General features: G+C 47.0%; 1 protein-coding gene across 3 annotated transcripts in view; it reads left to right on the top strand.

Moving 5' to 3' along the window:
- The window catches only part of LOC144691331 (NACHT, LRR and PYD domains-containing protein 3-like), a 44660-nt gene extending 33498 nt beyond the window's left edge, over nt 1-11162 (top strand). The window contains exons 8-10 of one of the 3 annotated variants that reach the window (XM_078559335.1): nt 1270-1434; nt 6553-6720; nt 10898-11162. In XM_078559335.1, coding sequence (XP_078415461.1) covers nt 1270-1434; nt 6553-6720; nt 10898-10997 — 433 coding nt within the window. In that variant the 3' untranslated portion in view covers nt 10998-11162. The remainder of the gene's footprint in view (nt 1-1269; nt 1435-6552; nt 6721-10897) is intronic. The other 2 variants (XM_078559333.1, XM_078559332.1) reach the window with 2 other exon arrangements.
- The last annotated feature ends 1452 nt before the right edge of the window (nt 11163-12614 follow it).

Raw genomic sequence — 12614 nt, 5'->3', positions numbered from 1 at the left:
GCATTGCCAGTGACTGGGTGGGCAAGACCTTTTGACCAAGTTCACTTTTATCCTTAGTCACATATAAGGCTGTAAGGCTAACACTGTGTACTGACCTCACAGCCATTATCTTTCTCCCCACCACAAACTCCATTCCTTTACCATCCTCCCTCCATGTCCACACACGAGTCACACGGGTTTAAGGTGTGGAGTCCCGTGATTTGTTTTGTACCCTCACCAGTTTTGTCACGTTAATAATCGATGCACTTCCATTTTGCAATCCCCCCACCCCCCAATTTACTGTCACTTAAAACCAGTCAAGACGCTGCTTTTCCCAGTTCTAATGTAAACTCATCAAACTGAAACATTAACCTGGCCTGAATTTTTCCCTTGTCGGGTGCACGATCGGGGAGCCTGGGAGCGGATGTGAAATGTGCTTCTGCCCGATCAGCCCCCGACCATGATCTTACGCTGCTTGGCCAATTGAGAGGCAGCCAGTGTGAAGCGTACCCGGGGAAAGGTTCAGCACTGCCGCTGGGGGAGGGAAGAGGGCGGCACCGATGTCACTGTAAGTGCTGGGGAGCGCTTCCAGTGAGCTCCCTGAAGGCAGACAGATGCCTCAGAGAGCTGCAGACCTCCAAATAATAAAATAAAGCACAAAAGTGCTGCAAAACTGTCCCTGCAGCAAAATCAAGCACCTGAAAACAGGCCTCACAAAAAAAACAGGCCCCAGATATTTATTTTTATTATAAATCCTAACGGAGATTTCATCCCTCCCTTGGATGAGGTTTCATCAAGAATGTAAAGGCCGCCTGGTCGATTGGCTGGTCCCCGAACGTCAGGTTGGATGGGCCACGAAAACCCGCTGACAGTTGGGATGTTAATGAGTTTAATTTCCCGCTTCATTGTCCGCGGGAGCTAGTCAACGTTTGCGCGTGCCCGCCAAGCGAAATATCGCACGAGTGCGCGATGACGTCGTTACGCTCGTCCGACATCATCTCGCCCGATTCCCCGCCTGCTTGGGTCAGGCACGCGCCCGCCTGCGGGACTCTGGGCTCTGTTTCTCCCTTCACAGATACTGTCTCCCAGGCTGACTATTTACAGAACATTCCTTTATATTTCACATCCACAGCATTAATTAGAGATTGCTTTCATGGTTTCAAGTTGTGTTTCTTGAATGTTTCACACTGTATATTATTATTTTAATTAGTTACATTCTTTGAAAAAAACTGGAAATTTATTCTGATTCCTGTTATTTTTTCTCTCTCGAACCCTCCCCCCACCCCCCAGTCTATGGGGCAACAATCTGACAGATTCTTGTGCTGAGGATCTTGCCTCTGTTTTTAATCACTCACTGACAGATCTGGACCTGACTGCTAACGAACTGGGAGATTCAGGAATGAAACGACTGTCTTTAGCTCTGAGGAGACCGGACTGTAAAATACAGAAACTGGAGTAAGTACCAGACAGTGTGAGATTGTGTTTAGAATAACTTAATATTTAACAATATATTTGAGCACTGTTACTAGTATTAAAAACACTGTCCATTATTATTAGTGTTAGCTATGAATAAAAAGAAACATTTAGTTTGATTCCTGTTATTTCTCTCTCTCTGAACCCTAGGCTATGGGATGCCAGTCCCAAAGATCTTTGTGTCGAGGGTTTAGGGGAATATTGCGAGGTCTCCCCTCCTCCTCAGCGTTGGGTGTCTGTCCCCGGTCACTGTGGCCATTAATTTGCAAAAAAGAGCAAAGTGATTAGATGCCAAAAGTGAGGAAAAGGTCCTGGGGTCGCTCTGTTAATAACTGATGACATTAGCACAGTAGTCAGAGATGACCTTAGTTCAGAAGATCAAGATGTAGAATTAGTTTGAGTAGAATATGAATTAGCAAAGGTAACATGCCACTTTTTTATTCAATCATGGGATCCAGGCATCACTAGCTAGGCCAACATTAATTGCCTATCCCTAATTGTCCTTGGGAAAGTTGTGGTGAACTGCCTTCTTGAACCGCAGCAGTCCATGTGGGAGTAGCTTATAGGCTTCTAATACCTTCACACTTTCGGACAGAATATACAGGAAAAAATAATGGGCACTTGTAAGAAAGGTGCTGCAATAATTGCGGGTTATTTTAATCTTCATACATATTGGATGAAGCAGAATGGCAAAGGTTGCTTGGAAGATGAGTTCGTAGAGTGTATTCAAGACAGTTTCTTAGTGAATATGTTCCAGTGACAACCACAGAACGGCTATTTTAGACCTGGGAATGTTCAATGAGACTGGATTAATTAATGACATCATAGTAAAGTTGCCTTTTATCAGCAGAGTATGAGAGAACGCCAGTTAGAAGTATAAAAGCTGATAGAGGTTCCCCAAATATTTATATAGGAAATGAGAACTAAAGTGTGCACAGGTCCCTTAGAAAATGAGGCTGGGAAATTAATATTGGGAAAGGAGGAAATGGCAGAAGTGTTGTACAGGCAATTTGTGTCCCTCTTCTCTGTAGAAGACACAAGAAACATCCCAAGAATACTTGAAAATCAAGAGGTAAAAAGAAAGGAGGAACTTAAAACAATCAGGGTTCTGAGGGAAAAGGTATTAGGAAAACTATTAGCTCCAAAGGTTAACAAGTCCCTTGACTTGATGGCTATCATCATAGGGTCTTAAGGGAAGTGGCTGCAGACAGAGTAGATGCATTGATTGTGATCTTCCAAAATTCCCTAGATTCATGGAAGGTCCAGCAGATTGGAAATCACATGGGGAGAATGTATTAGATTTCTTTGAGGAAGTAACATGAAAATTGACATAGCAGAATCTGTAGATTTGGTGCACTTGGATTTCCAAAAGCAATTTGATAAAGTGTCACATCAAAGTTAACAAAGATAACAAGATAAGAACTTGTTATGTAGGTGGTAGCATATTAGTATGTATAGACGATTGATTAGCGAACAGCAAACAGAGAGTTGGGGTAAAGGGCCATTTTCGGTTCGGCAAACTGCTACTAGTGGAGTGACACAGAGGTCAGTGCTGGGGCCTCCAATACCTGTGTAAATTACTTGGGTGAAGGAACTGAATGCATGGTAGCTAAATTTGCTGATGGCGCAAAGGTAGGAAAGTAACTTGTCAAGTGGACATAACTAGTCTATTAAGGGATTTAGAGATGAAGTGAATGGGCAAAAAATTGGCAGATGGAGTTTAACGTGAGACAATGTGAATTTGCCCCCTTTGGCTGTAAGAATAGAAAAACAGTATCTTACCTGAATGGAGAAAGACTGCAGGCTGTACGGTACTGAGGGATCTGGGAGCCCCAGTCCATGAATCGCTAGGCATGCAGTGGAGCAAGTGATTAGGAAGACAATTGGTCTGCTGGCGTTTCTGTGGATGCTGTGGCTGAATCAGTTCCAACGACTGTCTAGTAAACCGAAGATCCTGAGTGTGAATCTCAGTGGTGCCTTTACCCCAATTTCCATTCAAGGCTTTGAAATGTGATGTGTTTACAACAAAAATACTTTGATGCACAAAAACCCAGCAACCAAAGTGTCCCAACGGAAGAAATCAAGAATTGTATTAGATCAAGGGAAGAGATGTATAAAGTTGCCAGAAAAAGGAAAACCTGAGAATTGGGAGCATTTTAGAAATCTGCAGAGGAGGACATAGAAATGGATGAAGAAAGAAAAGATAGAATATGAGAGTAAACTAGCAAGAAACACAAAAACTGATTGTAAATGCTTATGTAGGTATGAAAAAAGGAAAATATTAGTAAAAATAAATGTGGTTCCATTTCAAGCAAGGTCAGGAAAATTTACAATGTGGAATAAGGAAATGGCAGAAAAATTAAACAAATACTTTGTGTCTGTCTTCACAGAGAAAAATATTAAAAATCGCTCAGAAATAAAGGAGTATCAAGGGACTAGTGTAAACGAGGAACTGCAAGATATTAATATTTGTTAAAAAAAAGTATTAGAGAAATTAATGGGACTTAAAGTAGACAAATTCCCTGAACCTGATGATAAGCAGAATAGATAAGGGGAGACCCGTGGATGTGGTACAGTGAGGTAGCACAAGGATCACAGCCGCAGCTATTCACAATCTATATCAATGATTTGGACGTGGGGATTAAATGTAATATTTAGAAGTTTGCAGGTGACAGGAAATTAGGTGGAAGTGTGAGTTGTGTGGAGGATGCAAAGATGCTTCAAGGGGATCTGGAGAGGATAAGACAGTGGCCAAAATTTGGCAGATGGAATACAATATGAAGAAATGTGAGGTTATCCACATTGGCAGGAAATAACAAATACAGACCATTTGTTAAATGGTGAGAGACTGGGGAGCGTTGATCTTCAAATGTATTTCAATGTCCTTGTTCATGACTCACTTAAAGCTAACATGCAGGTTCAGCAAACAGTTAAAAAGGTAAATGGTACGTTGGCTTTTATTACAAGTGGATTTGAGTTTAGGAGTAAAGATGTCTCACTGCCTTGGTGAGACGGCAGCAGGAGCATTCTATGCAGTTTTTGTCGTCTTACCTAAGGAAAAATATACTTGTCTTAGACTGAGTGCAATGAAGGTTCCACTAAAATAATTCCTGGAGCAATGCATGCTGAGGAAAAATTAAATAGACTGGACCTCTATTCTCTTGAGTTTAGAAGAATGAGAGGTGATCTTATTCAGGCGTACACAATTCTTACAGGGATTGACAGTGTAGATGCAGGTAGGAGGTTGCCCCAGGCTGGGGGTGTCTAGAACCAGGGGACGCAGTCTCAGAATAAGGGGCAGGCCATTTAGGACTGAGATGTGCAGGAATCTCTTCACTCAGAGGGTGGTGAATATTTGGAATTCACTGCCCAGAGGAGGCTCAGTCATTTAGTATGTTCAAGACTGGGATTTATAGATTTCTACACATTGAAAGCATCATGGAACATGGGGTTAATAAAACAAAATGTTGTTGAAGTGGAAGATGAACCATGATCTCAGTGAATGGCGGAGTGGGCTCGAAGGGCTGAATAGTTGGCTCCTGCCCCTATTTCATATGTTTTTATTGCAAGGGGAATGCATTGTAAAAGTAGGGAAGTTTTGCTGCAGCTAAACAGGGCCTTAGTCAGACAGCATCTGGAGTAAACTATACAGTTTTGGTCTATTTAGTTAAGAAAGGGTATAATTGCATTAGAACCAGTTCAGAGAAGGTTCACTCGACTGATTGCTGGGATGAAGGGGTTTATTTTATGATGAAAAGTTAAGCAGATTGGGCCTATACCCGTTGGTGTTCAGGAGGCTGAGAGGTGATCTTATTGAACACAGAAGATCCTGAGGGGACTTGACAGGGTGTATGCTGAGAGGATTTTTCCTCTTGTGGGTGGAGAACTTAGGGACACTGTTTTAAAAAATAGTGGTCTCCCATTTAAGACTGAGATGAGAAGAAATTTAGTTAGTCTGTGGAATTCTCTTCCCAAAAGGCGAGTGGAGGCTGGGTCATTAAATATATTCAAGGCTGAGTTAAGGTAGATTTTTGATTGTAAAGAGAATCGAGGGTTACGCAGACCAACAGGAAAGCTGAGTTCAGGCCAGAATCAGATCAGCCAGAATCAGATGAGCCAGAATCAGATCAGCCATCATCTTATCAAATGACAGAGAAGGCTTGAGGGGCTGAATGGCCTACTCCTGCTCCTAGTTATTCTGTTCTTATTCCAACACGTTCTTCAGACTACAATCTGTGGCCAGTGATGGATAGAGAAGCATTATGTTTTGTGGACCCCAGAGGCTCTCCTGTGCCCGTTCATTAGGGCACTCGATCTCTCAGCTCCACCAACCATCCACCCAGCCTTCAGGCCTCTGCTTACCCGAGGAGGATGTTCTTGCTATAGAGGGAGTGCAGCGAAAGTTTACCAGACTGATTCCTGGGTTGGCGGGACCGACATATGAGGAGATATTGAGTCGGTTAGGATTATATTCGCTGGAGTTCAGAAGAATGAGGGGGGATCTAATAGAAACCTATAAAATTCTAACAGGATGAGACAGGGTAGATTCAGGAAGGATGTTCCCAGTGGTGGGGGAGCCCAGAACCAGGGGTCACAGTCTGAGGATACGGGATAGATTATTTCAGACTGAGATGAGAAGAAATTTCTTCACCCAGAAACTGGTGAGCACTACCACAGAAAGTAGTAGAGGCCAAAGCATTGCATGTGTTGAAGAAGGAGTTAGATATAGTTCTTGGGGCGAAAGGGATCAAAGGATATGGGGAGAAAGCGGGAGCAGGATATTGAGTTGGATGATCAGCCATGATCATAATGAATGGTGGAATAGGCTCGAAGGGCCGAATGGCCTACTCCTGCTCCTAGTTTCTATGGTTCTATGTTTAACTCTGTTTCTCTCTTCACAAATACTTGCCTGATCTGCTGAGTATTTCCAGTATATTATATTTATATTTAATTTGCAGCATTAATAGTGTTTTCTTTTTCCTTTATAAATGGATGTTGTGCTTTTGGAATGTCTCTTACTGTATATTATTATTAATAGTATTCGTTAAAACACTGTGGATTTACCCTGATTCCTGTTATTTTTCTCCCCCTGTTCCTTAGTCTATGGGGTAACCGTCTCACTGATTCTTGTGCCGAGTATCTCGCCTCCGCTCTCAGTACAAACCGGTCACTGACGGATCTGAACCTGGTATACAACCGCTTCACAGACCAATCTGTCCCCGCTTTCAGCCGACTCATCCTGACCTGTAGGACTCCAAATCTGATCAAGTGAGTGTTTGTGTTAATTTTTAGTGTAATAATTAAAATATAAATGGGATTTAAAATATAAATGGGCCTGAATCTATCAAACAGCAGCAATGAAAAGCGGATTGCCGCTGCTCGACAAGATTCTCCCAAACTGAAACTGCTTCATTTTCCTCCCGGGACCTTCAGCAGTGACCCCCCCTCCCCGGGGAGCTCCACCCGAACAGAGTCTAGTCGGGTCAGGGGAGAGTGGTGGGGTCGGGGGGTTAATGCGGTCAGGTTGATGGCCAATGGGGCTGGGTCAGCGGCGTTGTTGGGTCGGGCTGTAAAGCCTGGGGTTTAGTCAGATTTGGTCAAGGACAGAGTTGGGGGGGCTCAGGAGGTAGTCGGGTTGGCGGGGGTGTTTGGAGGGGTTAATCGGGTAGTGTGGGTGTAGTATGATGGTCAGTGGGGGAGTGGGGGTGGTTGGAGGGGTGAATCGGGTAGTGTGGGTGTAGTATGATGGTCAGTGGGGGGGTGGGGGTGGTTGAAGGGGTTAATCGGGTAGTGTGGGTGTAGTATGATGGTCAGTGGGGGGGTGGAGGTGGTTCGAGGGGTTAATTGGGTAGTGTGGGTGTAGTATGATGGTCAGTGGGGGGGAGGGGGTGGTTGGAGGGGTTAATCGGGTAGTGTGGGAGTAGTATGATGGTCAGTGAGGGTTGGGGGTGGTTGGAGGGGTTAATCGGGTAGTGTGGGTGTAGTATGATGGTCAATGGGTGGTGGGGGTGGTTGGAGGGGTTAATCGGGTAGTGTGGGTGTAGTATGATGGTAAGTGGGGGTTGGGGGTGGCTGAAGGTGTTAATCGGGTAGTGTGGGTGTAGTATGATGTTCAGTGGGGGGTGGGGCTGGTTGGAGGGGTTAATCGGGTAGTGTGGGTGTAGTATGATGGTCAGTGTGGGTGGGGGTGGTTGGAGGGGTTAATCGGGCAGTGTGGGTGTAGTATGATGGTCAGTGGGGTTGGGGATGGTTGGAGGTGTTAATCGGGTAGTGTGGGTGTAGTATGATGGTCAGTGGGGGGTGGGGGTTGGAGGGGTTAATCGGGTAGTGTGGGTGTAGTATGATGGTCAGTGGGGGGGGGGCGTTGGAGGGGTTAATCGGGTAGTGTGGGTGTAGTATAATGGTCAGTGGGGGGTGGGGGTGGTTGGAGGGGTTAATCGGGTAGTGTGGGTGTAGTATGATGGTCAGTGGGGGGTGGGGGTGGTTGGAGGGGTTAATCGGGTAGTGTGGGTGTAGTATGATGGTCAGTGGGGGGTGGCGGTGGTTGGAGGGGTTAATCGGGTAGTGTGGGTATAGTATGATGGTCAGTGGGGGGTGGGGGTTGGAGGGGTTAATCGGGTAGTGTGGGTGTAGTATGATGGTCAGTGGGGGGTGGGGGTGGTTGGAGGGGTTAATCGGGTAGTGTGCCTGTAGTATGATGGTCAGTGGTGAGTGGGGGTGGTTGGAGGGGTTAATCGGGTAGTGTGGGTGTAATATGATGGTCAGTGGGGGGTGGGTGTGGTTGGAGGGGTTAATCGGGTAGTGTGGGTGTAGTATGATGGTCTGTGTTGGGTGGGGGTGGGTGGAGGGGTTAATCGGATAGTGTGGGTGTAGTATGATGGTCAGGGGTGGGGTGGGGGTGGGTAGAGGGGTTAATCAGATAGTGTGGGTGTAGTATGATGGTCACTGGGGGGGGTGGGGGTGGTTGGAGGGGTAAATCGGGTAGTGTGAGTGTAGTATGATGGTCACTGGGGGGGGTGGGGGTGGTTGGAGGGGTCAATCGGGTAGTGTGGGTGTAGTATGATGGTCAGTGGGAGGTGGGGGTGGTTGGAGGGGTTAATCGGGTATTGTGGGTGTAGTATGATGGTCAGTGGGGGTGGGGGTGGTTGGAGGGGTTAATCGGGTAGTGTGGGTGTAGTATGATGGTCAGTGGGTGGTGGGGGTGTTTGGAGGGGTTAATCGGGTAGTGTGGGTGTAGTATGATCGTCAATGGGGGGTGGGGGTTGGAGGGGTTAATCGGGTAGTGTGTGTGTAGCATGATGGTCAGTTGGGGGCTGGCAGTGGTTTGAGGGGTTAATCGGGAAGTGTGGGTGTAGTATGATGGTCAGTGGTGTTGTGGGGGTGGTTGGAGGGGTTATCGGGTAGTGTGGCTGTAGTATGATGGTCAGTGGGGGGGTGGGGGTGGTTGGAGGGGTTAATCGGGGAATGTGGGTGTATTATGATGGTCAATGGGGGTCAGGGTGTTTGGAGGGGTTAGTCGGGTAGTGTGGGTGTAGTATAATGTTCAGTGGGGGGTCGGGGTGATTGAGGGGTTAATCGGGTAGTGTGGATTTAGTATGATGGTCAGTGGGGCTGTGGGGGTGGTTGGAGGGGTTAATCGGGTATTGTGGGTGTAATATGATGGTCAGTGGGGGGTGGGGGTGATTGGAGAGGTTAATCGGGTAGTGTGGGTGTAGTATGATGGTCACTGGGGGGTGGGGGTGGTTGGAGGGGTTAATCGGGTAGTGTGGGTGTAGTATGATGGTCAGTGGGGGTTGGGGGTGGTTGGAGGGGTTAATCGGGTAGTGTGGGTGTAGTATGATGGTCAGTGGGGGTTGGGGGTGGTTGGAGGGGTTAATCGGGTAGTGTGGGTGTAGTATGATGGTCAGTGGGAGGTGAGGGTGGTTGGAGGTGTTAATCGGGTAGTGTGGGTGTTGTATGATGGTCAGTGGGGAGTGGTGGGGTGGTTAAGGGGTTAATTGGGTAGTGTGGGTGTAGTATGATGGTCAGTGGGGGGCGGGGGTGGTTGGAGGGGTTAATCATGTAGTGTGGGTGTAGTATGATGGTCAGAGGGGGGTGGGAGTGGTTGGAGGGTTTAATTGGTTAGTGTTGGTCTAGTATGATGGTCAGTGGTGGTTGGAGGTGGTTGGAGGTGTTAATCAGGTAGTGAGGGTGTAATATGATGGTCAGTCGTGGGTGGGGGTGGTTGGAGGGGTTAATTGGGTAGTGTGGGTGTAGTATGATGGTCAGTGGGGGTTGGGGGTGGTTGGAAGGGTTAATCGGGTAGTGTGGGTGTAGTATAATGTTCAGTGGGGGGTGGGGGTGGTTGGAGGGGTTAATCGGGTAGTGTGGGTGTAGGATGATGGTCACTGGGGGGTGGGGGTGGTTGGAGGGTTTTATCGGGTAGTGTGGGTGTAGTATGATGGTCAGTGGGTGGGTGGGGGTGGTTGGAGGGGTTAATCGGGTAGTGTGGGTGTAGTATGATGGTCAGTGGGGTGTGGGTTTGGTTGGACGTGTTAATCGGGTAGTGTGGGTGTATTATGATGGTCAGTGGGTGGGTGCGGTTGGTTGGAGGGGTTAATCGGGAAGTGTGGGTGCAGTATGATGGTCAGTGGGAGGGTGGGGGTGGTTGGAGTGGTTAATCGGGTAGTGTGGGTGTAGTATGATGGTCAGTGGGGGTTGGGGCTGGTTGGAGGGGTTAATCGGGTAGTGAGGGTGTAGTATGATGGTCAGTGGGGAGTGGGGGTGGTTGGAGGGGTTAATCAGGTTGTGTGGGTGTAGTATGATGGTCAGTGGGGGGTGGGGGTGGTTGGAGGGGTTAATCAGGTTGTGTGGGTGTAGCATGATGGTCAGTGGGGGGTGGGGGTGATTGGAGGGGTTAATCTGGTAGTGTGGGTGTAGTATGATGGTCAGTGGGGGGTGGGGGTGGTTGGAGGGGTTAATCAGGTGGTGTGGGTGTAGTATGATGGTCAGTGGGGGGGTGGAGGTGGTTGGAGGGTTTAACCGGTTAGTGTGGGTGTAGTATCATGGTCAGTGGGGGTGGGGGGGTGGGGGGGTGATTGGAGGACTCAGTTGTGGAGTTACCCGGGTATTAGACCAGGTTTTACAGTCTAACGTTTCCTGGGTAACTACCCGGGTAAGTCCTGTGGATTTGTCCCAAGTCTCCGATTCTTACCCAGAGTCAGAGACATTCACACAGGGTTCCGGGCAGCAGGGGTATTGCCCAGTGGAAATTAAAACCTCTGGGGCAATTCCCACGTAGGCCCGCGGGTCAGAACATCCCAGGGACCCGCTGCCCATCTTCAGCCATATGTCCGGTCTCTGATGACCCAGTGAGCAGGAGATTTGGCCCATTAACTCCAGTCTCCCTGTTATTGACACTGTTGTTCAATCTGTTTATTCCTGTTTAATCTTTAATCTGTTTCAGGCTGTGGGACAATCAGTTCAGTCAAAATGGAGAAAATCAGCTGAAGTTGCTGCAGGGAACCAGATCTGGACTGAGTGTGAAATGTAAACCTTTGGATTGATAAACATTCCTGTTCTCATTATAGGAACATTATTAACCGAGTTTCTCTCCCTCCCCTTTAACCGGCCGCGCTCCAGGTTTAAATCCTATTGGCCCTTTCCCAGTTTCCAGCTCGAGCTGAGTGAGCGTCATCTCCCATTGTGATGTCAGAGGCCCAGCCACAGGGTCACGAGACTCAGCCGCCCGGCCTCACAGGCGCTGCTTCTGCAGGATATCCGGGGCTGAATGTTCCCCAATGGGTCACTGGGGAAATGTACAGACAGGGAGGGCCCAGGGTGGGGATCAGATTCGAACAATAGGCTCACACAAGAAAGATGATCTGGTATTAGATATCTCCTGGGGCCACAGACTGACAGATCAAGGGACAGAGAGATAAGACTCTATGGTTTAATGTAAGGAATCAACTCAGAAATGTCAACATAATCACCATACCGTAATGAGAGATTAATACTGATACAGTGGAAAGAACAGGTAACAGGGACAAAAAAACACACTTTGTAAAGCCTTTTACACGCTTTTATGGTGTTGTCACTGACACCCAATTAACGCTGATAGCCCACAAATTGCAATGAGATAAGTGGCCCATTTAATGGAGTCGATTTCAACTATCAGGGGAGGATTGTGTATTGGGTTATGTTGCTGGACTAACAATCCTGGGGTTTTGCTGATAACCCAGAGAACATGAGTTCAGATAAAAGTTTGAGAATTTTAATTCAGTTTAACAGAAGCTGGATTTTAAATAGAAACTGTTGTCATTGATCATTAATCTCCCCGAGTGTTTGTAAAGGAAACGTGCCGTCCTTATCTGGCCTGTTCTGTCTCTGACTCCAGACTCTCCAATGTGATTGACTGTCATGTTCGCGGCCTCTGAAGTGCCCGAGTATTCCGCTTAGTTGTATCAAACAGTCACATCGATCATTCTAGGAGATGCCCCAACAGCGACATCTCAGGGTAATTTGAGTCGACAATTACAGTGACTTCACCAGCAACAGCCACAGCTGGGAAGTGGGTGGAACTTGTCACTCGGGTGTAAAACTAGTGATTCAGATCCTTGAAATGGAAATTGAAAGGTTTCTGTGAGGCCGCTGATTTCTAATGCCAGTTTCTCACCAGAGGAGCAAGTTGGGGGATAAATGTTCATGCAGACACCAGGGTGCTCCCCATATCTTCTTGTACTAGAGCGGCTGGGATGTGATGTATCCACTGGAACAGACAGAGAGCGCCAGGGATTAACACCTCATCGGGGAAAGCAACAAACAATGGAAAAGAGAATCGGGCCGAGTCCAAAAAGCCCGGCCGGTTTACTATATACCCCGTTATGGGCAAAATCCCAAGACAAACCTCTTCTCCAATCAACAGTATTAGATAGACAGACTACGGAATCGATGAATTAGATTCCTGAATGGTTCATAATAAATGAATCTCCCCAATCTGATCTAAACTATAATTTTATAATCAGTGATCTAGTGAACACTTTTTGATGGTGATAGACTGAGTTAGCAGCCTCTCATTCATTGTGCTACTTACCTGCCTATTAATTGTGTAATTAACGTTCCTGTGTGACCCTGTCTGTAAATTTACAGAATAGTTCCTCCCGATCCACTCCAGCTCTACCCTC

The sequence above is a fragment of the Cetorhinus maximus genome, chromosome 16, assembly GCF_964194155.1.
Source record: "Cetorhinus maximus chromosome 16, sCetMax3.hap1.1, whole genome shotgun sequence".
Classification (NCBI taxonomy): domain Eukaryota; kingdom Metazoa; phylum Chordata; class Chondrichthyes; order Lamniformes; family Cetorhinidae; genus Cetorhinus; species Cetorhinus maximus.
This window is presented reverse-complemented; position numbering and strand designations above follow the sequence as displayed.